The following is a 24,080-nucleotide window of genomic DNA, read 5'->3' as shown; positions in this document are numbered from 1 at the left end:
GCAGGCCGGATCCGGCCCGCCAAGCGCTTTAATCCAGCCCACCGAGCATGTCATTTGGTTATTAGGCTGCTCGCTATTTTTTTTCTTGCAATAGAGGACGTTGGTTAGCTTTACTGCAAACTTCTTTTCACTCTTCTTAGAGATACACAATGTCAAAACATCATGTAACAGAGATGACGGGCCTACTCTTTGTTATCTCCTTTGCAGCAGATCTAACTTGAATGTTATGCTACTCCATTTAATTGTGAACGCATCGGAGTGCTCACGAGAGGGAGAGAGCGGCAGGTTTCAGCTGGCTTGTCATTGTTGATAATTGATATTTCCTTCTTATAAGAAAAATTTAAAAAGAAATCATGAAGGCAACAGTAGTAACCACCACTGACCATTTATAAACTGTGAGAGGGCAAAGCCATAGGTACTGCACTAGCCATAGCGGAGCGGAGCTGGCAGAAGATCATTGAGAACTGAACATGAATTGTTAATTTATAACAATTTGTTAAACAGCATCAAATTAGCAGTATTTTTGAGCGGCCCTTGTGCAGCCTGCCAGCCGATTTTCAGAACTTAATGTGGCCCTTGAGCCAAAAAGTTTGCCCACCCTTGCCCCAAAACCTTGATTAATAGCCCTAGCATTTATGTTTCAATCGCTGAACTCAACATGCTCATATTTGGGTCTTTAATTCCTTTCACACAAAACCTTACTCAGGAAAGATGAAAAATACTATCAGAGATTCTTTAAAACATTTGCTAATTTTGAAATTAGTCTTTCCAATAACATACCAATTAGTTATCAGATAGTTGTCAGTAAGCAATGGACTTCAGATGACAATATTCACAACTTGGATCATCAGCTGGCCTTTACAGAATAAGGGCCCTATCTTACACCCGGTGCAACGTGGCACCAAGCGCGACGCAAGTGTTGTTCCTATCTTACACCCAAGGCTAAAGGATACATTTTTTGCCATGCACTCACAGGTGTCAATTAAAAAAATAAGTGTGGTCAGGCACGATCCAAAATGCACTCTCTTATATCCACTAAAAATCATTACGCCACTGACAGCTATTTTGAAGACGCACCATCACAAAATGTAAGCAGCCCTTAGCAACGAGTTCCAGGCAAGACTTGTCCGCAACTGTCAGTTTCTCAGGCTTTAAGCATACAATCTCTTAAGACTACAGACAGAGACAGTTGATAAAGCGAGACGATTCATAAGAGGATCAATTTTGGCACACTGTGACGTGGAGTTCGCAATCATTCCAACATTATTATTCCAACATTATTGCTTTTTTCAAGCTATGTTTTCAATTGTAACCCCTTGTCAGTCAATAGTAAAAGTAAATAACTAAATGTAAAACTGTTTTGTCGTTGCCTATGAGACCACAGCGAAGTTAGTTTCAGTTTGGACAAGTTCAAATAGTAAGTAAGTGCAGTGGCATGTAGGCTATACTCTGCTAGTAACATACTCTCTGGAATGCCCTGGCTCCTGAACTCAGGACTGCTTCGACTGTGTATTCTTTTAAAATCAGACTAAAAACATATTTATTCTCGCAAGCTTTTAATTAGATTTTTAGGGCTATTTAAGTAATTTAATTGTTTATTATGATTTGTAATTATTTATTATTATTAATATTTTATTTATTTTAAATTATGATATATTTTTTCACTTATATTCATTTTTTATTGTAGGGCTGTGCAATTAATTGAATTTTGATCACAATTTTGATTCTTGGGTCAAACGATCTCCAAATTAATCAAATCGAGTTGGAACGATTCTTTTGGCATTTTCCGTTGTCTATGAGGTTTTCTGAAAGAGACGCGCATGCGCAATTCAGTCGTTCCCCCAGAGCATTCAACGCGGCCCCGTGAGCTGTGTGTGTGGTGACCTGCAGCACCAGCATCTTATTCAGAAAACAGCGTAAGCGAGATGGCGGAGGACAGCCCCGTTTGCTCGATAAGAAGGGTAAAACAAGTCAGTGTTTCCTCTATGTTGATTTGGTAGTGGCGGCCCCCCACGGTATCAGAAATGGGGCAGACGTACAATAGTCGCAGTTGCCTTTCAAAATTCATTGTGCAGACCTGTTGTAGATTCTCCAAATATACAGCTCAATCACAACTGAAAATAATGCCTCATTGTGTGTGAATAGAGGTGAATACATATAATTGTTTGTGTTGCAGCGAAGTGTCAGTTGTCAGTTCCGTGGGACGGGGGGACGGGGGGTTCGGACAGGCCTGCCCCCACTGCTTAAAAAAATCCTAGAAGAAACACTGCAAGTTCCTTTTTCTCAAAATAAATTTGCTTCCCTTCAAGGTTGGATTTTTCCTATTTTTTTTCATTGTGAGATTACAATAAATCACCAACAGATTATTTTTTGTACCGTTTTTTAGTCAACTTTAGCAGAGGTGCCAATAATTCTGGAGGGTACTGTATTTTTATTTCCATCTTTTAATGTTGTGGTACATGAAAATGTAGCTAAAAATGTGGAGAATGCAATGCAATCAAGCATTTTGGGCGATGTGGAGGCACAAGCTGGCAGCAGAGCAAATGCTCGGCAGGCTACCTCCGATAAGAGAGAAAAAAAGATGTACGTTTAAAAGAAAGTGCAAACTTTCAACGACGCTATACTAAGTATAGCCTAAATGTTCCGGTTTACACCAACCACTATTGGTGTATAAGTGTGGTCTTGTAGCCTTCCCGTGTACGTTAAGCGGTTTCATGTCTGTCCTGAATCTGGCAATATCATTGCCATGGTGGAGGGATTCTCTGGGGCTGAGCAATTTACAGACATATGTGGTGTGCGCCTTACAGAAATAAATGCCATTTTTTAATTTAGTGATTAAAAGTCACCTTTCTGCGCTCCATATCTTTGGGCAGCCGTGGCCTACTGGTTAGCGCTTCGAACTTGTAACCTCATGATTCGCTACAACTTTTTACTGCATTGCCATGAACAAAGTAACGGCAAAAAAGGTGTTTCTTTGTTCGCCTTGAGCCTTGAATTGGATGCCATGCAGGAATTTGCTAGGATCTCAAAACCGGATTATGAACATTCTTTGCCATAGAGAAACACACAGTAGCATTGGATTATAAACATGCTTTGCCACAAAAACAGACAAAAACGTGAGGTAAGTCGAGCTATATGAAGTTATTATTTTGCTGTCACTTCGTCTGTTTTATAACCCAGAAGGATCGACATACTTGGTACCAATGGATAGCCCTGTGTCTCCTCTTTCATCTGATATGCTTGCCAGATCTATGCGTTCACGGGTTCGCAAGTAATTCAAACGAGAGTAATGGGTGCGTAGGTGAACGAAGAGAAGTATAGACTGAAAATATGATGCAATTTGATTTAATTTCATGATTGTTTTTTGACGCACTTTGCGTCAATCGGGGGTTAAGCAATTAGAATCCTGGGCCAGGTGGCCAGGCCACCTGCAGCAACTGTCAGTTTCTCAGGCTTTAAGCATACAATCTCTTAAGACTACAGACAGAGACGGTTGATAAAGCGAGACGATTCATAAGAGGATACATTTTGGCACACTGTGACGTGGAGTTCGCAACGGTCATGCCCCTTTAGGAGTCTAGCGGGAGGTCCAGTGGGAGAAACACATTTTCTCGGATTATGACCAATCCCTTAGCCTACATTCAGCGATGTAAATTATGAACCCATTTTCTGGGTTCTGACATGTCTGACCTGAGTTGTATTTTCCAACGAAACAAATAGAGACAAAAATAGCTTTGTTCGTGATCTGTCACTGTCTCAGCAAAGCTCTGGTGCACAGCCACCTGTTCTCAAAGGCTCTAGACTCAGAGACGGTTGATAAACTAACCTAACATATTTTTGCTAGAACTAGTAGACTACCACAAAGTTTCTGAACGTATGTTAATTCAGGTTAGTTTGCAACAATATATTAGTTTAACCAAAGTCCTTAGCTGCTAGCTAGCTAGTGAACATAACTAGCTGTTCTCATTCACTTTCCACTTACTGTGCTAACGTTAGCTAGCTAGCTAACTAGCTCGGTTAACACTGCCCTCTACAAAGCCAAAGTGCAGTATCTACGAAAATTCCAAACTGAGAAAAACAGCATTGTTGTTTGTCTTTCACACTGTATTTTAGCAGATACTGGAAAATGAAAATCCCTATATCTTCAGGAAATGTTTCAGTAGATTAATGAGATTTTGATAGATTGATCAGAGGATATGGCATTTTATATTGGTGTAAAAAAGTGAATCACAAAAAATGTAGTTACTGCACTTTGGCTTTGTAGGGCAGAACAGGTCAAATTAAATTATTTCATAGTGTTTCATTGGCATCACACACAAACAATGACTATGAAATAGTATACAAAATTATATTTAGATTTTCTTATTGCTTATTTAGAGAAAAGTTTATGTTTTGACACGCCTATTTAGGAGTCCGGAACTAGTACCATTTCACTCCATTGGCGAATCCTCTTATGATTCATCTTGTTAAATATAGAATCTTTGCTACAGATCCTGTTCCACTGCTTCCTCTGCCCACAACTGTTTCAAAATGAAAGTAATTCACTATTTAAAACTACTCAACTGTTTAACTGTTCAACCATTCCAACTGTCAGTTATCATCAACTAAGCCTCCAGCCAACTATATTAAACCACCACCTACCTAGCAACCAACATAGCAACCATTGAAACAAAGCATAAATGTCAGTTTCCATAGCAACCAACATGATTATGTAAGCACCTGTAAAATCTGTTTAGTGTTTATTACTGCACTGTTTTGTCACTACAATGACCACAATGCTTTGGGTTTGTCATGGTTATGTTGTGTTGGAATACTGTACATGTCAACCAATCAAATGTCTTTGTTTGTTTGTTTTTATTTAAATTTTATACTCAGCCAATGATTATTTGTTATTTGTTTATGCCCGCGAAATCGCGGGGAATGTGAAGGTTCCATCTCCTCAGAGAGGAGAAGGCTCATCAGTCCCAGTCCGAGTTTGCATTGGAGAGAGAGAGGATACTTTGCTGCCTGTAGTTTGTGGAGACCATTGTTCATAGACCCACTTACTCCGTAACATCGGCGCATAGTACTTGTTTACTCCTTCTCTTTTAAGTTACCGGTCAAGTGCTGGTCAGACTTTCCGCTAGCTATTTGTCAGTGCTATTTTGTAGCTGAATCTAACCTGACCTGGGTAGCTGACTTGATAGCTCCTGTTGCATTCTCCTTCGGAGACGGACTCGATTTGCCTCCGGTGCTGGGCCCACCGGAGCCAGACCTCCTAAGGACAACTGCGTTTTGCCTCCGGTGCTGAGCCCACCGGAGTGCCAACCGCCAACTACCCGCTGCTGCTGTTGAGGTGTGCACTGCAGGCTGACTGCAGCAACATCTCCACCGGAGTCGCATTCTCGGCTAGCTGGGACATAGCTGCCTCCGATTCCTCTGAGTCAGGACTGAGCGGAATCTCCCGGTTCTGAGTAATCGGTCGTGAGTAACGTCTACTGCATTTACACTGACATACACACACACTCGTTGTCTCGCTGCGCTTGGATCACTGGCGACTTGGAGGGCCGTCAGCTAGCAAACCACTATAGTAACTCATTTATTTCTGATAGTAGCCACCATGGATACCCTTGCAGCAACCTAGCAACAGCCTATTAACCACTTTCACAGTTCCTAGCAACCAACATGATTAACCTTGCAACCAGTATAGCAACCACCATAACTACCCTAGAAACAGCCTAGCAACCACCTCAAGTACCCTAGCAACAGCCTAGCAACCACTTCCACAGTTACAACCTAGCAACCAATATAGCAACCAATGAGATTAACCTAGCAACCAGCATAGCAACCATCACAACTAACCTTCCACAATGACAACCTAGCAATAAACATAGCAACCAACATGATGACCCTGGCAACCAGCCTAGCAACCACTTGAGTTACTATAGCAACCACCACAACCACCCTAGCAACACCCTTGCAACCATCTTAATTACCCTAGCAACAACCTAGCAACAAAAACTAATGTCAACCTAGCAACCAACATGATTACCCTAGCATAATATATATAATAACAACAGCTTTATGTTGCATAGCAACCACCATATGTACCATTGCAACACCATAGCAATCATCTAGAATTACCCTAGCAACAACCTAGCAACCACCACTATAATGTCAGCCTAGCAACTAACACGATTACCCTAGCAACCATCATAACTGCTTTATTTTGCATAGCAACCACCATATGTTCCCTAACAACAACCTAGCAACCATCTCAATTATTCTAGCAACAACCTAGTAACCACCACTTTAATGTCAACCTAGGAATCACCCTAGGAACCAACATGATTACCTTAGCAACCACCATAGCAACCACTTTATTTTGCATAGCAACCCCCATAAGTACCAAGCAACACCCTTGCAACCATATGATTTACCCTAACCACCTAATAACCACCTCTACAATGTCAACCTAGCAACCACCATAGAAACCAACATGATTACCCTAGCAACCAGCATAACAACCACTTTATTTGGCATAGCAACCATCATATGTACCCTAGAAGCACCATTGTAACTATATCTGCATTATCTGTTTATTATCTGATATTTTACATCATATTTTTTGCTCATGCGCTTTAATTCATTCATTGAACCTGCGCTGTAATGGAAACCTTATACGGTAGCCTAAATTGAGTTTTTTTTTTAAAATTATGCATGATTTACTTTTTTACTAAATTCGTAGGCTGGAAATGTAAGCTAATACTGCTTGTACTGCTTCAGCCTCTGGCAAGCTCAGAAAGGGGCAGCAAGCGACTGGTAGCTTGAGAGCAACGTGTTGGAGACCCAATGTAGGACAACGACTTTGGCAACAGTATCAAACCAACCAACAATATAAAATTATTTCGTTGAGTTAAATCGAAACAATGTACGCAATTATTGCCATGGCTTGTATGCTATTTGGGGTCCGGCCTTTATTTGTCCGAATCTGATGCCCGGCTATAAATAGAATCCCGACCATAATTTGAGGATTTACGGTATGCACGCATGATTTAGGCATTGTGCAAGCCCTAATCTCTGACTGAAAGTGTGTAGAACTTGCACATTTACAGAGCAATATTTAATAAATTTTCCCAGTGGTGACCCCCCCCCCCCCCCCCCGAACCTCCTCTAACTTTTGGGCTTAAGTACGAAAAAATGTCTGACCTGTCGCAATTTCACCAAGCTCCCGATCTCATTCCACAAGCCTAGAGTGCCCTCTCGCGGCTGTGCACGGTAATGTTTCATGTAGGGTTCATGTCAATTCATACTGACTAACATTTAAAAACATGTTAAATTATATACATTTTGATATATAACATTTTGATATATAAGTCACACCTGACTAAGTCGCAGGACCAGCCAAATTATGAAAAAAGTGACTTATAGTCCAGAAAATACGATACACATTTGCTAGGAGGGATATTTATAACAACGTGCTTGATATTCATGATTTAAAATCACATTGCCATCAAGGACTTAAATGGACTTGGATGTTAGATATGAGAATGATTTTGTTGTATTTCTTCAGTAATACAGCATGGGAGGTAAACATATTAACTGGACCTCTTGGAGACAAAGAGAGTAGCTTCTCATTTTAGACTATAGGCATCTCAATTTCTTTCTTCACTGCTCACAAATTTGTAGACTGACGCCTGCGCTTTTGAATAATAAAATAAAAAATAAAATGTACACATATTAGTCAAATATCATCTAAAGGCTTAAATCATGACTGACTCCAGTCGCTTAATGATTCAGCATGTGCTTAAACAGCTGTGTCAGGCTGTGCGTGTTGAGAATGAAGATATTGTCTACAATAATATCTTCATTGAAGTTTTAACAATTACATAGTAGGGATGCACGATATTTCGGCAGTCAATATATAATTGGCCGATAAGTGAAAAAATGAAAATATTATTATCGATCTGATAGCAGAATTCCGGCCGATAATTTGTGCCGATATTTTTTAAAGCCCTAATTTCCCAACTAGGCTCGCCTGGTTACTTGAGCTTGGTTGGCTACAGGCTACTTATTCCTCAAAATAATGTCAGCGGTGTGAATGTATTTCACCATTCTAACAAGATCTGTGGATATGAATCTGCATCCTAAAATCCTCTCATGAATGATCCTCCATTTAATCTTAGCAGAGCAGAGCTCAGCCTACCTAGAGCCATCTTGTGCTGGTGTGTTTGCACTTTACCGCGCTAGTTGGGGAAACAAATAAACAAACTCTTAGGTGGGACGGGTACATAAGTAGGCCTAGTTCTACAGTGACCAGTGTTTTGTCAAATTGCAAATAGCTATTTGTTTTAACAATTTTTTATGATAGTAGCCTATACAAAAAGCACTTCATACTATCTTAATCTTGGAATAAGGGGAGGGAAGTGCGTGTCTGCAGTCAGCCAAATATGAATGTAATTCTGCGGCATAAAGCAGATGTATTTGTGTATTGTACAGAAAAATAAAAATGACATGTCAAGCAGTCAATTGACTACATTGCAGTCAAGAAGTAGGGCAAATTAAGACACTGTTTTGATTTGCGTAGTTGCATTACCCCCAACACTGTCAACAACATAGACAGCAAATTAAGATATTTTTTCGTTTTGTGGAGTGGCACCGGTAGGCTATCAAAAGCAGATTTCGATTTTCGCTACCACCGTGTAGTCATGATAAATCATGCATGATTTATTTTGTTATTTCCTCTTGGTAACAATTATGTTTAAAGGTAGCCTCCTGCTTTTTCAGAAGGGGCGGCAGTCAGGCTATGATCTTCTTTCGTTAGTTAACAGTTAGGTCTACATGCAGTGGCACTGACACGGCTTCTCCTTGTCCTGTGCTCTCCATACACGCGCGCGCACACACACACGCGCACACACAGACCCGCTCCTCTCCTCTGTAGGCTACTTGCACGTGAATCGAAACAAACTACTGTAGATTGTTGCAGCGCAAATAAATGCGGCCGAATGGCCGCTCCGCTCGGTGTTAACTAAAGGTTAGCATCATCAACACTGCAGTGCAATACGCATGCATGCAAATTAACTAGTTTGTTCATATCACAACAAAGCCAATCGCGGAGACAAAATTCTTTAAACAGGCAAAGTAATCAGCAGTTATCAGCATGTATGTAGCCTAGAACCTTAGCTGGTAAGCTAATGTTAGAACAGCTGGGTTTTTGATGGTTAGCTGTGTCAACTACTTGCGGATAACATTATGCATCAATTCATTACCTGTGAGATGAAATGTTTGCGCCGCCAACCCCCTTGGATATCGCAAATGCCCCCACTGTCACTGTACTCAAAGTCCCCAGTAAACAAAGTCCCCAGTGCACAGGTTAATGGCTGCTGTGCAGCCTAAACAGTCGTGGAGTTTTAATCGTCAGCTGGACAACTGAACGAAGTTACCAGCCAGAGTAGCAGCACAGGGGAATTATGAACCAGGGACATGGCAGGTTCGAGCAAAAGGTAATGAAGACGTGTATTTTTTAACCAAAGTAGCTCTACTGATCAGACCTTTCTTGACACTGAAGAGTCGGTGGCACGTTGGCAAGCGCAATAAATGCGTTTTGGTAATGTCACATATTACAAAGTGTAATCGCCAGAGGTGGGACCAAGTCACTGTTTGGCAAGTCACAAGTAAGTCCCAAGTCTTAGCAGTCAAGTCCAAGTCAAGTCCCAAGTAAAGACAGAGAAGGGCAAGTCGAGTCCAAGTCCAAGTCACCTCAAAGCCAAGTCGAGTCCAAGTCCAAGTCCCAATCTTTTTCAAGTCCTGAACAAGTCATCAGGTACTCTTCACTTAATAATTACATTATTAGACTATCGATCATAATTTTAACATATCAATCTAATCTACAGTATTTTTTTTTATAAATACAGATTAAAATATGTTCAATGGTTTTGTCTTGAAATCTTTTACGATATATGCATGTGCATACCTGTGAAATATACGCATGAGCATACCTGAGTAATCTGTACGAAACGGATAGCTACAAGACACTCATAGCAGCAAATATATATTGTTTTTCCAAATTGCGGTGTCCACTGTAAGGATGAGTACTAATTTGACTGATGGCATTTCACTGCGCTAGGCCACAGATTTGCCTGCAAACAATTTATTAGGCTGTCTGCCAGTGGCGACTCATAAGGGAAGCCAAGGTCATGGTTAATGATTACAATAAATGGTGACGAGAAGAATCGTCACATAGGCTACATTAGTAAATTGCTGCAGTTAAATATTTTACGTTTTTATTAGGGCTGTCAAACAATAAAAAAAAAAAACTAATTTCTCTCATATTTTGAATTAAAATGAATTAATCTAGATTAATTGCGATTAAAGCTTCTTATATGGCATATTAAATACAGCATAAATCACAAAATTACTGAGTAACCACAAAGGTAAAAGTAAAACACTTCTATTTATTTAAAGGATAATAATGACAAAGTCATTTTGTTTTAAAGTATTAATTTCTTAAATACTATACATGTGATGCTGTTTAACTCATTTGTAAAAGGTGCACTGTCACTACCAGCTCCATTTAAATATAGCTATGGCTAGCCTAGTCCACAAACTCTAACAATGTTTGTGCCACATGTATAGCACAATATTAACAACGATACGCATGATATTAAGTTGGCACAAACAGCTTAATCTCGTCTTTGTTTCCTTCATGATTTCCCTTCATAGGCCCAAGTTTCTCTCCCTTTCGTGTGCGCTGAGACGCGTTCTCAATTAAATGGAGTAGGCTGCTAGCATACGTTCAAGTTGGATCATCCTTATGTAACATGCTGTTGATACATTTTGACATTGTAAACATTCTCTAACAAAAATACAAATCAGTTTGCAGTAAAGCTAATATTTATTTATTATTGGTCCTTCCTCTGTCTCTTGGTGCCCTACACACAGTGCGTGATGCGTGGTGGTAACAGCAGCACTGATCACTGTGCTCTGCCTGTTTATGTATTTTGTTTTTTTCGTTGCGAGGTGAAAGCATCTCTGGGATGACTGGTCCACGATCAGGAAATTCATTTTTTGACTCGAGACATGTCAAGTCATTACAAGTTAAAGAGGCAAAGTCTGAGTCAAGTCTCGAGTGAATAGTATTCAAGTCCAAGTCGAGTCGCAAGTCATGCCGAATTTTATCAAGTCGAGTATGAAGTCATTAAAATCATGACTCGAGTCTGACTCGAGTCCAAGTCATGTGACTCGAGTCCACATGTCTGGTAATCGCAGCCTTTGCGGTTTGAAAATCGCGTTTCATCATATTATCGCAAATGCAATAAATCGTTCAGCCCTAGGCTAACCCCTTTCATTTATCCTGCAGCAGGTTGTGTGCAACAGAGTAGACGGACATAAGACACAGTCCGAGGAGTTGCAGCTTTATTCAGTTACCCGCAGTTGAAACTAATCATAAGTTTCCCTCACAATCTCTGATTTGGTCGCTATAGCTCTTTCTCAGCTTAGCCGTTTATCTGCGTTGAGCTTCTACTCCAGGGGTCTCAAACTCCGGCCCGCGCCCGGCCCAATTCCGGCCCGTGACCTAATGTCAAAATAATATGTAATTCGGCCCTTGAGGGTATTTTTAATTGCTACAAAAAAACAACACTGGTTAAAATAGACGATAGATCCAAGACAGTGACAAATCCCATTTGTAGGCTACTCTCCTCCACTAGTAGACATCCAGAGCTTCGATTCAAGCCCAAATTTGCTGCACAAAGTTTTCAGGAAATGTTGTACACGCGAGAAACACGAAGACGTGCATTTGTTTGTAATGACGATGCAGGCCATAATAAGCGATGCAGGCCATAATTTTGCACAAATTGAAGCAGAAACAGGCCGACACCAAATTTTGAAAAAACTTTCACGTGTGATGAAGTCTTGGGTAGGCTGTTATTCACCTATTCTGATTCTGAAGGAGAATATCTGCCTTTTGGAGATTATGATCGACGACAGTGATAGTCACGGTGCGTCTGTGAATGGAGGTGCGTCTTTGCGTGTATACGACGGTGTCCACTAAGCATACCATGCTTATTTCGACCCTCTGCCCAACATAGCTGGATGTGGCAGTGGTAATCATGATGATAGTGTCCGTAATGGACGTGGTACAGACAGCAGGGGTAGAAAAATAGGTCTCTTAAGAACTACAAAGTCACCCACGATAGGAACTGATTTGACCAGGCTACATTATTGTAGGCCTATAATAACGGTTTGTGGTTATAGGCTAGTAATAGTTTACTATTGTTGGTTTACATCTTAGGCCTACTGTTGTCCTGTTCATTTGTTATATGGGTAATATGACAAAAAAGAAAGTAAACCTGCTCAAATACTATGTTCAACATCCAGTATTTACTGAAAGGTGCATAATTTGAGGTGCTTGCTAGAGTGGCCAATTAGATGGGTAAATTTACCCCCTTCATAAACTTTTGTTGATACTCAAAGATTTTTATATTTACAGTAGGACTTTATCTCTGACCACTTTCAAACCTTTTAAACATTTTTTAGTCAAAATCCAATGGTGTTGTTTTCTGAACCCTGGCGCCTAAAGTTTGCCATGCAGGTTTAAATAAGTTATGAGAGGAAAATATTGTTATTTGGTGTGAAATACACACATACCTGTTTTTATGCTTTTTGTTTGTTTTTATAGTTGGTATTAATATTTATTTTATCATTATTTTATTTATAAGCTAAGGTTGCTAGCACAGGTGTCTAAAAAGACACCTTTTGTTTGCAGTTTTGTGTGGTATTTGGAAAAAAAAAAACATTACATTTTCAGAAATAGCCGGCCCTCCAATCAGATGACGTTGGCAGAAGAGGCCCCCAGCTCATTTGAGTTCGAGACCACTGTTCTACTCCACAGATATGAAAACGATTCATACACTGTCGCTGGCCACTCACTCGTAATTCACTGACGTTAACCTCACTTAAAGGAGCCACACATAGGGCTAGGCTACTGCTATTTTGTTGACTGCTGTACCATTGAGGACTATTATGAGTTCTGTCCATCACTGGTAGTAGGTAAAAATTATTGCAATTAAATGATGCTTATTAAATGCTGTCCCCAATTCACTTTTTTTCCCCAAAAGTAATATGTAAGGGATAATGTATAGAACGCCGGTCATTATTGGGAAAATAAGTCCCGACAGGGCGAACCTGGACCCCGACGCGCAGCGCCCTGAAGGGACTTATTTTCCCAATAATGACCGGCGTTCTATACATTATCCCACTTATTACACCGCTACTTGCCAAAACTAAATAATTAACTCCCCACGATATGAATTTAGCCTACATAGCCTAGCCTATTTGTTACCGTTCATCGTGGCATTTGCTGAGAAACAAATAGTTTGCAACAACACACGCTGAACTTGAGTCAAACATTCTTTAGAACACAGCTGATCAGCCGTCTGCTTTCACTTTCCAGTCCTTGCGTAGTGATATGAAAGACGTATCAGAAGCACAAAACCCGTTGCCATTGACAGCGGTAATTATATGTTTGCAGTGGTAATTACATGAAAATATTTTACCGTAGAACTTTGGGAAATCCCATTCAAGCCAATGGAGCGTTCTACTTGCCTTGTGAAGAGCCGTGTAATAATATCAGTTATCGTATCGGTATCGACCGCAACAAACCGATCGGTTATCGTTATCGGCCCTAAAATTCCATATTGGTGCATCTTTCAGTGTTTCCCACAGAATTGAATTGTATTTGTGGTGGTAGGTTTGCAGAATTAACTGTTTTTAACAAATTAGCGCAGCGTGGTTATGATGTAGGTTTAAGCACGATTTAGCCAGTGGACTTAATGTTTTCTTTAAACATGCATGTAAGTTTGTTGAGAGACAAGGGGAGGCTGCGCAAAGGTGCACATATCTCTACAATGAACGAATTCCATCCAATTTAAAGTACAACATCATTGTGTGGTGGTCAATGTTGATATTGTGGTGGGCCGCCACAAATAAGTCAATGTATGGGAAACACTGATCTCTACACTATTGTCACACTTCCGTGCAGCACTATCTCTCTCGAAAACTTAGTTGCCCCCATACTAATAACCTAAATCTTGAAACATCATTCATGAGATGGGTTGTGCTCACCTTATATTCTATGTTCCCCTCTTCAGCCTAAAGGAGAACAGAAAGCAGGGCGATTAGGGATGAAGCTGTCTGAGACAAAAAAAGGCTATATCATGCACACGCACAAAATTCAAATTCAACAATAAAAACAGGCATACAAATCTATAGGATGAAACATGAGGGCTTCACATATGAAAATTAGGATAAACTGTGTTCTAAATTCAAGTGGATGTTTTGGCATGTTTAACCAAGTTAAAGCTTGTTACCGAAGTGTGAAATACACTGCTTACCACATGATTTTTGCTCTCTCCATGCTACGTGAGCTCTGCCTCTGGCAAAATGTATAGGCCTTGGTCTACCGACCCACTGCTAATGCATTATGTAGCGTGCACGTTAACATTTAGAATTAAAGGAACACTCCGACTTTTGGGGACTTTAGCTTATTCACCGTATTCCCCAGAGTAAGATAAGTCGATACATACCATTGTCATCTTTGTGCGTGTAGTTACTACTAGTTGCCACTTCGAGGCACCTGTGCTAAGCTAGGCTAGCGGTGGGTAGCGGTGAGTCAGACCGAGTTACATGGAGATGAGAAGGGTATGTATCGACTTATCTAACTCCGGGGTATACGGTGAATAAGCTAAAGTCCCAAAAAAGTTGGCGTGTTCCTTTAAGTTCACTAGATCAGCCCAATAGTCACAATACCTGATTCAGCTATTTGAATCCGTATCGGACCGATATCAGTATCTGATTGATGTATCTATGATCATGAGGGTACAATAAATAATTATATAGTAGCAAAACATTTTTGGACAGAAAGCCTTTGAAGGAGAAAAGGAAAGACAAGATTAGAGCGAGGGCTCATCAGGGATGAGAGACCTTAATTAGTGCAGGTAGAGCATGATTTCAAAGTGTCTTCAGGTAAAATTTAAACAACAAAGTTGAAGTTTGCAAAATATAGGTTAAGTCTAATGGAATAAATAAAAGAATGACAACTGAGATTGCCATGTGATGCAAAGGTATTAGGGCTGGGCGATATGGACCAAAACTGATATCCCGATATTTTGGGGCTGATTGGCGATATACGATATCGATACGATATTGATATTTCAAACAGAAAGAGCGAAGTGCTTCATATATTCACTCAACACAATACTTATGACAACACAGCCGGTTTTAACTAGATGTACCACATAGCGGTACAAAATATGACCGCCGCTCAGTCCTGTACATCCGTTCCGCGAAAATAAATCACACTTCAATTTGTCTCCATCTTTTACTCCATCCCCCACTCTTGAAACTTTTGTGTATGCTTGTTTGGCATGCCTGAGTGTGTGTGTGTGGCTGCACAGAAAGTAGCCTACTGGTGCTGAAAAGGTGAATAGATTGTAGAATAGCCAAAGAAGATGTAGCATTGTTACAAAACCTTTAAAATCTCTAAACAATCACAAGTAGGGCAGTTCATCACAGTTCATCCATTGCAACTGGATTGATGAAAGGTCACTTACACCTGTAGGCTACATTGTATTTGGGAAAAGCAAAAGGTATCAGCATAATGTTATTTATTTATTTATAAACAAAAACATCTCTGTCAGTTCCATGCCGTTTTCAACAGCTATCAAAAAACAAAGGTCATTTTTGGATGGATGGATTTTTTGTGAATGTTTCTTCTTCTACATAAGATTTTAGTCATCTTTAGTTCATGTGATACTTTATTGTCAATGCACAAATGAAGTAACAGTAGTCTGAAACGAAATGCTGTTTTACATCTAACCAGTGGTGCAAATAACTGACATGTCCAAATGGAATGCGTCGCTAGACTGTTCATACACATTTTAACGGGCCAAAGTTGAAGAGCTGTTGTCCGTTATTGTTCGTGCAAATATAGGCTGATTCATGTTCCCTTCCGTTGTGTAACTGAGGTCCATGGCTAGTCTGGCTTTCAGACCAAGCTCAATCTTTTAAGAAATCAAAAAATAAATAGCGACAGATCAGGCTGGGTTCACCCAGCCTAGTCCATAGGCACCCGATATTGTTTAATTTTCCGATTGAGATATATCTACGCTCTGGCTATTCTAAATGCAAAAATGCATCAGGGAGTTATGACAAAACTGTAACTAACAAACTAGATTCTAATAGAAAGCTGTTAGCTTCCCTAAGCTACAGGTAGGCTTATAAGGTAGGCCTATTTACAACATAAATTGTCAATAGGCTATGCTGGCGACACAAATAAAATCTCCTTTGGAAACCAATGGCTTACGCTTTACAGTATCAAGCGGACTTAAACTGCCATATCGAGGCGAAAAGTTGTAATAAAATTCACGCTCCATGAGTCAAGGAAAGCGTGAATGAAGTAGCCACTTCTAAATGGGACCCACTACACAGCTTAAGGTGTGGTTGCTAAAGCAGGTGTGTTGCTAAAGCAGCCATAATGAAATGAAGGTGTCATTGTTTGGATACTTCACACACACATGCTTTTTAATTTCACAGACTACAACTACCAAGCTGGAATCAAAGCACATCGATTCCCCTCTCACACCCTGCACGCACTTAAAACAAATAAACAGGCGCCTCAGTCTCACGCATGTATAGGCAAGACTGTATCAGACTGGTGTAACGTTGGTAAATCTTCCATTGCACAGAATGAATTTTGTAGCACGTGCAAATGACAGTCGAAAGATACAATTACAGTGCTGCTATCAATTTGCTTGGTATAACCGCATTTATAGTTTTCTACAAATGCAATCAAATAAAAATTGGCCTCCATCACTCAACCAACGCTAACGGTAACATTACCTAGGTCCTTATTGATATTATAAGATTAACGTACCTGCAGTAAAAACCAAGCATGTCCGATAAACATCCTCAGATTTATTTCGGCTTCAAGAAGAAATGGGAATGACATTTCATGTGAACATCGTCCTATCCTTATTAGACATTCTCTGCGGTAAACTACAGTCCTTGTAGGAAGCGTCCATTGTTTTTCCAACCCACTTTTAACTTCCAACAAAATTACGTCTCACTGCAACGATGCGCCATCTAGTGAAACGACTACTTATCGCCAATACCCAATACTGGAAATGCAGCCATGATGATGATGATGATGATGATGATGATGAATATTTGGCTTTCTTTTAATCCTACTGAATTTGTAATTATGTATCGGCCGTTCTAATACCGATAGTATGTGGGTGCCTGTGTGTGTGTGCATGTGTATGTGCACCGCCATCTACAGGCCAATGAGTGTACAGTCACTAAATGTACACATAACCTCATTTTTTTTAGATCCCCCCATGGATGAAATTCTACGAAACTCGGCATACCCCCAGAGAATGCCAGGTCAATCATACACATAAAATTTGGAAGATAGGGGCGATTAAAGCAGAATAATATTGCATTTTCATTTTTTACCGGGGGGGTGCAAATCACAAATGAGTGATTATGGGCCAGGTTGATGTGGGCCCTTGAGACCAACATACCATAAAAGATTATTTGACAATCATTATAGCTTCGTTAGCGGCGGTCATAATTATATTCATTTCAGACTGCTCTAACATAGCTGTGCAAAAAAGTGTAAACAATAACATATACTAATAGGCATACAGTTGCTCTGAGGGCTGTGCTAATAACAATATTCGGTCGACCCTGATTGGCAACACAGGCCTACAGCTTTACAACAAGAAAACAATAAAGGTAACACAAAACATAGGCTACTGTTAAAAGCCAATATAATAAACCAATTGGCATACTGTGCAAATAAGAAAAAAGTAGGCTACACAGCACATACCTGTTTAAAATAAAAATATTTAACTGCACAAGGAGTAGGGCTGGGCGATATGGACCAAAACGGATATCCCAATATTTTTGGAGCTGGCGATATATGATATATATCGATATTTTAAACAGAAAGAGCTAAGTGTTTCGTATTCACTCAACCAGCTTTAATTAGAATGATTTCAGACTGCTCTAACACAGCTGTGCAAAAAAGTGTAAACAATAACATAGGCCTACAATAGGCATAAGCTACAGTTGCTCTGATAAAGCTGTGCAAATAACAAAAGACCAAACGCAGGCCTACATTGTACTGCACAATGCAATATTTTGGGCACAAAAATATTGAAAAAACCTGCAGTTTTGTCACACAATGCAGTTTTTTTACCCGTAAGGGTTTGATGGGGCCTAGATGACAAGCAAATGCCTATGATGGCCTAGACATGTTGCTATCAACAACAAAAATAGTTTTAAACAATTAGTTAAACTACTTAAACAACGTAACTGAGTCACTCATCAAGAGTGTGATATACGCTACCGTTGTTTTGTATGCGTTCATTTTTGCATGTTCCAGTTCGTAAGAAAAATCCCTATGCACGATTAAATGGGGTTTCAGGAATCGTAAAAATTGATGCCCCTAACTGCACGCGAGTCCCCCCGTGCATCCTCTTAATAAAATCAGCGTGTAGGTTGTCTCCCTGAGGACTTTAGATCTGCTACTGTATATCGCTAAACGCAAGCATTCATCAGTGTATTTAAATTAGCTAGGCTATGTACCAAAAATGACATTTTACCGTGAGTCGAAGAGCTGTAAACGTAAACAGTGTTGTAACTTAAATCTGCGTGTACAAAACCGCTTGGAGGTCCAGTGGAATTTTGATTTCACAACGAGAATTCTCGGTCTAGCCGTTGATGTGCCGACGGAATAGGCATCAGCACCCTCTGATCAAGGTAAACAAAATCTGACTCAGTGTCCGTCATGTTTGAAAGTTTGTAGTGCTGCGAGGGAGAACGTGCACACGCAAGGGGCGCAGTTGAGCAGAGCTGCGGCTATCTGAATGGTCTGAACACAGAAGAGCAAGTGGCTTTGATAAAATGGCCCATTATTTGACATAATACCGGTATTACGATATTGTCTCAACTACATATCGTTTTTAAAAATATATCGGTCGTAGTCGTAATACCGATATATCGCCCAGCTCTAAAAGGTATCTTAGACTAATAGGTCCATGTCTTTATATAATACTTGCATATCATGTAAATCGGGTTGGGGCTTCACTCAAGGAAACCTTTAAGATCTATTTTTTCTCATCTTTTAATATTGAACATGCTACTAAATATGTTTTTTAGTATTCTTAGAAAACAGCTTGTACTTGTTCAATGACATCCAGGTTGGTAAAGACCCCAAGACAAGGTATAAGTAGTTGGTCCAAGTGATGAGAACCCTGCTGACTGTTGTAGTGCTGATGCCAAACATGTCAGCTAACACCTTCTCTTTCAGACCGACTGCAACACGACAGCAGAACAAAAACAGCTCATCCATCAGAGCCAGTTTTCGGTTTGGACTTGTTTTTTCTAATGTGGTGACATCACTAGCCCTTTGTGCTCTACTCCAGTACACCAATCTGGATGCTGAAGGGGCAACTGACTCCCAAAACAGCAAAAACATTCTCTCTGATGAAAAGCGAGTATAGAAGCGAAACTCTTAGTCAGTCGCACAGTACCTGTTGATGTGTAGTGTGTGCAGTGTAGGCCTACAGGATAGGTCACTCAGCTGACTCTCCAACTGTTGTACCTTAGCCTCCAGCTCCCTTATAGTGTTAGCCGCAGCAGCAGCATCCAGTTGAACAGCGTTGTCAGAAGTGTGACCCATGGGGAGTTCCTCCATAAGGGTAGTGCTAGGTCGGCGGACTTCTTCCTCAGCAGAACTTTCGCTAACGTTAGACGCACCCTCGGCCTCAAGACATGCACTGAGCCGGTCGAAAACGGACTGCCGAGACACCCGATCTAATCCCCAGTTATTCCAAGCAAATCTCTGTGGTGTGGCACCAGGTTTCAGGCGTTTTCTGCCGCACTTGGATACAGGGATAAGCTCACTATCAAAATGTAAGCTGCAGACGTAAGTGCTTCCACGAAGTATGTTAAACGATGGGCCCTCGTCCCTTCTTATTAACCTCACCCATGTTTTCCGGAGGGTTTCGTCTTTTGGGAAATCATGAAAACTGAGGTAAGGTTGTCGTTGTTTTGAGGTAGAGCAGCCAGGTACACTACAATAACACCGGCGACAGGAGGCGGCCATGTTGCGTCTGATCACCTGATGTAAACAGGGAGCGACGGTACACTGCTACATTGATTCGAACGTTCGAAACCCAGAACTGTGACATAGGCGTATTATATGTTGTTAATACATCATGATGTGGGCTTATTTAGAACATAGTAACATAGTGGAACATTGCCATAGTACCGATTAAGTATACCAGAACTTTGACTATCTTTATTTTATATTGAAAAATGTACATAAATTAATGCACAGACTTTCAAATGAGAGATAAATCTGGCAATTCACCAATATCTTTCTTCTAGGCTAAACCATGTTAATGTCTAAAATAACTGACCTTAGATTTTGGTGGGCACACTTATTCTAATGCTATCCCTACAAGTAACCATATTGGGAAATGCTGAGAAAACTTCGACATAGAAACCAAACAAGAAACAAACTTCAACAAGAAACAAAACAAGATATTCCATACCCCATGATAGTCTCTCTAACATAACGTTTACGATAGGCATGTAAGCCCTACAACTTTTGTTGAAGTTACTATGCATTAACTGATACATGATGTCTCAATAAATGTGATAATGTTCATGCCACCATCAATGCCAATCTTCTCATTATGTCTCATTCTTTTAGTTTTTGACACGCAACCTCAGGACGGAAGTAGGCTACTATTAATAGCCCACCATAGTAGGGAGGCGCTGGTTATTGAAGTTGACACCAGCGACGGTATGGTACTCAGCTGTTTACAAACACAGCTGTTCTTGGACGTCATGAGGCTGATGTTAGCGTCACTTGGTAGTTACAGCATACAACCAAAGCAAATATTTTGAAATAACGTGAGATGCCTCAATCTTCTTAACATGGTTTAGTTATTAGACGTCTCTGTACAGTTTCCTACCCAGGCAAGCTTGCATTGTTAGTAAAGCTAACATGAATAGGCTACGTCACTGAAAAGACTGCTAACGTTAAATAAAGCTTGCTAAAGTAGCGCACATGATATCTTTTTATGACCCAAGTTACAGTCAATTGATTGGACTTATATAGGGTAAACAAACTCACAGCTAAAGACATAGGATACAAGAATAGTTGTAAAGTAACAAAACAGGTATTAATAACTTGAATGCCAAACCCAATATATGCTAGGCCAACGAACATAACAAATGTAGCACGCTAACGTTAGCAAGGAAGCAAAGTTTCACATCAGAGATCACGTTAACATTAACGTTACTGCTAAAGAGAAATTCGTGAAGCTGAAGCATAAATTGCCACTAGATCTTGATCATTCAACTTGTTAAACAGCCTAAGCTGACATGTCCCAGTAGTAAACGTTGTGCATTCTCACTTCTATCAATGATGCTTTAGTTCAGCTGTCCCAGCTAGGGAGTTGCTAATGTTAACTTCTAACGTTAACGTTACCTGCAATAAGTCTAACTTAACTTTAGGTTTTAATTTGAACGTTGGTATAACTTCGTAAGTAAACACTGTTTAATGTTAAGGTAATTCATGCATGGGGTAAATAAATAACGTTAGCGGAGCGTAATGTAAATTAAGCTAACTTTAGCCGAGCTATTCCGCCAGTTACCAATAATAGCAAGCTTTCATTATTAGCAGAAGTTACATTAGCCAAAAGGCAACTTTCCTAACTATTTGGACTCACCTCTGGAGGTAGGTATGGAGGATTATTGCTTGATTTCAGTTGTCGCGCAGACCGATTCTTCGTTTTCTTACCATTCTTCACGGTCTTTTTAGAGGCCATTCCGTTGTTAACACAAGAACTCCCTCCTTGTATATTGGACTTATATCCGGAACATGTTCCAAAAAGTTCTGATAGCCGCGTATCCATTCCCCCCCCTCCCAGAAGTCCTGATAAACAAATTGCTAACGTAATGAAAGTTACGGGCCAGCCAGTGCGGGGTAAGTTAACTTTACTATCCTAGTTACTTAACTAGAGCAAGTTCGCACGAAAATAATAACAAAAACAACCTGCTGGCAATGTCTGCCAAGCACCAGCCGGTCTTGCTAGCGATACGCCGACCACTGGCGAAGTTAAATGCATCGGCAAAGATCCTGACATCGGGTTGCTCCTAGTACAAGTCTGTGAACTACGTCAGCGAAACGCGAGACATATGAATAATATACGTCAGCAATCTCGTCTCAAATTCTCTCACAGAGCTTTGCCGACAACAAAATCTTGCTGATGCAAAACCCGTTTGATTTGCGTAATAGGCTCTTTCTCAACTGCCTTTGTATTTACATCAGATCATTCATCAGCCCCATGCTATTGCAGTTGACCTGGACAGACAGACAAAAATAAGTAGGCCTACCCTAAAACCTAGTGGGTCATTCTTAGCCAACGGTGCCATTTGTGTCCCCATGACATGGCCATGACATCAAATATAGCCTAAGTTGTGTAATAATGGGTTGATACATTCTTCAAGCGTGTTTACAAAATGAACCCCCTTCTTCTTATAGTACGGTGTCTTGTGTAATTCCGCTAGCCTGGGTGTTCCCATGCTGCCTTGCGCGCGATTTGATTCACGCTGCTAAGGCAGCCTGGAGACCATGGAGCAAATTTTCGCCTGAGATAGGGAACCAATCACAGAACAGGTGGGAAAGCAAGACGATGATGAGCTATGCACAGACGCATTTGATAGACATCCATGGCACCCAATACACGGATCTGGGCATGTTTTTCAAATACGAGAAAATGAACGTTTGGTTCCCAGACCAGTCTCATTGAGAAGTGGTGGCGCTAGCCAGGCTATAATTCCGCTGGATTTTCTTGTAAAAATTGATTTGTTTGCATATTTTGCTAGTATTGAGTCTAAGGAACAAGATTTTTTTGTCTTCAAATTTTCATGATCCATTTTCACACTTAGATGACATCATCATTTATATAATGCATTATTAAGACTGGGACTATATCACTTGGGGGTCAAATGTGAGAAAACACTGGTAAAGAGGGTATTCTGCCTAATTTTGGGGTGCTGATTCTGAATATCATATTTACTTAGCTGATGTTTTAGTTTTAAACCTGCTAATTAGCATTTGCGGCCTAAAACTGGCCTCCATACAGTCGGCAACATCGAACGGGTGAATAGGGTAAAAAATGTAACTCCTTGATATTCTTATGAAACTTTAGTTGATTATTTATGTAGAGACAATATTTCTTTGCATTACAAGTTTTCTGAAAATATATGTTTATGCATGTTATTTAACAATATCTCATTAATTATGCACTAATTTGCATACATTTCAATTACAGACATCTGAATATTGGATAGTTAACATTGAATGTAGTCACGTTCAGGTTTGCCTTCAGAACTTTTTCTGGATTCAGAGCCTTGGCTTGGCAAAGAATGGCTTGTTCAAGCACCAGTCCTAGGTTATGCCGATTTCAGTTGTCCCTTTATCTTAGAGACGGATGCCATGCAGGATTGGGGGCAGTTCTGTCACAGGAGAAGGATGAGTTACAGCGACCTACAGCTATTCCTTTGCTAGCCGGGGCTTGCGGCCAAGTGAGAGGAACATGTCAAATTACAGTATAGTGCCATGAAACTCAAACTCCTTGCAGTCAAGTGGGCAATCGCAGAAAAAAATGGCAAGTATCTCCTGGGCAACACGTTCAATGTGTACACTGACAACAATCCCCTCCAATACCTGCAGTCAGCAAAACTGGGCGCTCTGGAACATTGCTTGGTTTCTCAGCTTGCCCTCCTTATTACAACATCAAATATCGTCTTGGGACAGCTAATTGCAATGCCGATACCCTTTCTAGGCTTCCCACAAGCCCCACTAACACTTTGCGATCTGTGTCACATGGCCTGGACGTCCCCCTGCCGCTTGCCATAGTCAACTTGCAAGCCTCGATTGCACCTATCCAAGACTCTTGGATGACCTGGTCGAACCAAAAGAGACCTGAAAGTCCTGCAAGGGACTGATCCTTGTA

The 24,080-nt window shown here is 40.5% G+C and overlaps 1 protein-coding gene across 1 annotated transcript in view; it reads right to left on the bottom strand.

The window, feature by feature from the left end:
* Positions 1-22,439, bottom strand: part of LOC121685007 (GTP-binding protein 2-like) — a 51,986-nt gene extending 29,547 nt beyond the window's left edge. The window contains exons 1-2 of the mRNA XM_042065233.1: positions 21,789-22,439; positions 14,104-14,130 (exon numbers count right to left, since the gene is read on the bottom strand). Of these exons, the coding sequence (XP_041921167.1) occupies positions 14,104-14,130; positions 21,789-21,974 (213 nt within the window). The 5' untranslated portion in view covers positions 21,975-22,439. The remainder of the gene's footprint in view (positions 1-14,103; positions 14,131-21,788) is intronic.
* Positions 22,440-24,080: the final 1,641 nt, after the last annotated feature.

Source organism: Alosa sapidissima, chromosome 16 (assembly GCF_018492685.1).
Source record: "Alosa sapidissima isolate fAloSap1 chromosome 16, fAloSap1.pri, whole genome shotgun sequence".
Taxonomy (NCBI): domain Eukaryota; kingdom Metazoa; phylum Chordata; class Actinopteri; order Clupeiformes; family Clupeidae; genus Alosa; species Alosa sapidissima.
The sequence above is the reverse complement of the archived record's forward strand: the minus strand, read 5'-3'. Positions and strand labels throughout refer to the sequence as shown.